General features: G+C 37.3%; 1 protein-coding gene across 1 annotated transcript; it reads right to left on the bottom strand.

The window, feature by feature from the left end:
- Nucleotides 1–1184: 1184 nt before the first annotated feature.
- LOC114311092 (L-type lectin-domain containing receptor kinase IX.1-like) lies at nucleotides 1185–2036 on the bottom strand. The gene is made up of 2 exons (XM_028257165.2): nucleotides 1463–2036; nucleotides 1185–1357 (listed from the first exon to the last, which is right to left on the bottom strand). The coding sequence occupies exons 1-2, from the start codon at nucleotides 2034–2036 to the stop codon at nucleotides 1185–1187; spliced, it is 747 nt and encodes a 248-aa protein (XP_028112966.2).
- Nucleotides 2037–2322: the final 286 nt, after the last annotated feature.

The raw sequence follows: 2322 nt of genomic DNA, 5'->3' as shown, positions 1-2322 counted from the left end.
ATATAATTAAAAAGTATAAATTTTTTTAACAAATTAAATCATTTATTTTTAATTATTTTAATTAAAACTCTCAACTCTTAAAATGTTATCAAAACAGTAGGCCACATTATTGTTTTGATCAAAATTAGAAGCTTAGCAAATGGTAATCGCAATGGTAATGTAAATGAAATAAATGAACAACTCATTTATGTAATTTTGTAGTCTAATTGCTACCATATGAAATTTGAACTCTCATTAATTGATAATTATCTACAGCCTTGTGAAACACAAATCATTACAAGAAGAAAAAAGCTAATGCAGCTATAGAGAATGAGGTGAATTTAGAGAAATTTGTGTGGTAACTATAGTATTAGCTTGAAGACTAAAATCGACCGGTATTGGAAAAAGTAATAGAGCCACAAGAAACCAAAGACGAAGGAGTATTCACTGGGAGGCGTAACGTATGTTGGCACAAGCATTTTGGTAAGGAGAATGGGCAATGAAGCTTCAAAATTAAGTACATGAATTGCTTGCCTAATGGAAGGCCGAAGATTGTGATCGGGGTGAGCACACCAGAGCCCAACAATCATCAAACATTCCATTTCTTCTTGAACAAAATCTGCATATATCTTTGGATCTGGTGCTTCAAGAAGCCTATTGGTAGCATAGAGATCCCAAACCCACTCCGCCAATATCGTTTGACTTTTTGGGACCTTCAAGTCAATGGGTTTTCTTCCACAAGCTATCTCCAATGCCACAACTAAGAAACTATAAACTTCTGATTCCTTAATAACTTTTCCTGTAAGTAGGCATTCAAATGCCATGTATCCCTTGGTCGCTGCCACATTAATTGTTTTTGCATCTTTTCCATGGTCGGCAAACCTAGACAATCCAAAATCCCCCAATTTAACATTGAAATTTGAATCTAACATCATATTGCTTGATTTTACATCTCTATGTACTACACATTGATCCCATCCTTCATGTAGGTAAAGCAATGTAGAGGCCAAGCCTTGTGCAATTTTGTACCTTTTTGCCCATGTCAACACGTTATTTTCTTTGAAGAGATGGTTATCTAAACTTCCATTTTCCATGAACTCATAAACAAGCAGGAGTTTTTTTTTTGTCATGACACCAACCAAGTAGTTGCACCAAATTTCTATGCCTCAACTGACTAATGATCTTCACTTCAGATGCATACTCCTTTATTCCCTATTTTGATCCCTTTGATATCTCTTCACAACAACATAGGAATTCAATTCCCTTAAAAATTCTTTATAAACCCCACCAAATCCTCCCTCTCCAAGCTTCTGTTCGTTCCCGAATTTAATCGTTGCATGAAACAATTCAGCATATGAAAACTTCTTTGGTCCGATACCTTCATTGAATTCATCGTCCATGGGCATATCAGGGGAAATCTCCTCATCCTCTTCTGGTGCTCTACTTTTCTTCTACTTGACAAAGCCAAACAAAGCTAACCCACCAGCCAAAGTAGCTGATCCAACAGTCAACCCTACAACCAAAGCATTTTTGTTGTTTCCACCCTTCATTCTTAGGCTAGAGGTAGCATTGGGGCTTGGAATGAGAATAGAACTTAAACTTGGACTTGGACTAGGACTAGCTGGCACATCAATTTGCAAACTCGAATTGAACGACCATGATATAACAATATGACTCTCATACAAATCTCCTGTTCTAGCTGAGAAGCCTATTGTAACCCATTCTGGTAAGTGCTCCCTCAAGTCAATCGAAAAACTAAGACTAGTTTCAATTATGTTATTATCTTTGTATCCGGTGAAAACAACATTCAAATTTTTCGAACTAGAATTATAACTAATCCAAGCTTCATTCTCTTTCTCGTATGTTATGTTATTGTACCATACTGCAATAACATTAGATGTAATAGAGCTGATATCGATACATAAATGAGTTGTTGGTGTGATATCGAGTGGGTCCCATTGCCAATTCTGAAAGGTATCAAACTCCACAACAACAAATGGAGTCGATATGGGGAGGGGGGGAAATTGACAAGACTGGAAGACCCATGGTAGCACCATCTGCGTTCTTCAGAGTATAATTGTTAGGAAGAAGGGCGAATGCGAACCCATCTGCAAAAGTTAAGTTTCCTTCTCAATCGGTTATGAACGAGAAATGGGTGTTGAAGTCCGCCAGTGTTCCGGAAGCTATGTCCCCAAGGTGAAGAGGAACGTTATATGTAGCTCGACCAGCTTTCCAAGTTTCCTTCGGAGGGATTGGATTCCTTGGTTGGAAACATAAGTTTCTCCTTCTACTATTATGTCGGGATATTGATGTGTTATATTAAAATTGGTGAACTTGAAGCTA

The sequence above is a fragment of the Camellia sinensis genome, chromosome 12 (genome assembly GCF_055761805.1).
Source record: "Camellia sinensis isolate YWXY chromosome 12, ASM5576180v1, whole genome shotgun sequence".
In the NCBI taxonomy this organism is placed as follows: domain Eukaryota; kingdom Viridiplantae; phylum Streptophyta; class Magnoliopsida; order Ericales; family Theaceae; genus Camellia; species Camellia sinensis.
The sequence above is the reverse complement of the archived record's forward strand: the minus strand, read 5'-3'. Positions and strand labels throughout refer to the sequence as shown.

Bases quoted from the DNA above. Each gene is read 5' to 3' on its own strand.
- LOC114311092 (XM_028257165.2), bottom strand. From the start codon at position 2,036: ATGGTGCTACCATGGGTCTTCCAGTCTTGTCAATTTCCCCCCCTCCCC. The intron at 1,358-1,462 runs GTGGGTTAGCTT...AATTCAATGAAG, and splicing joins TGGATCAGCTACTTTGGCTG to GTATCGGACCAAAGAAGTTT.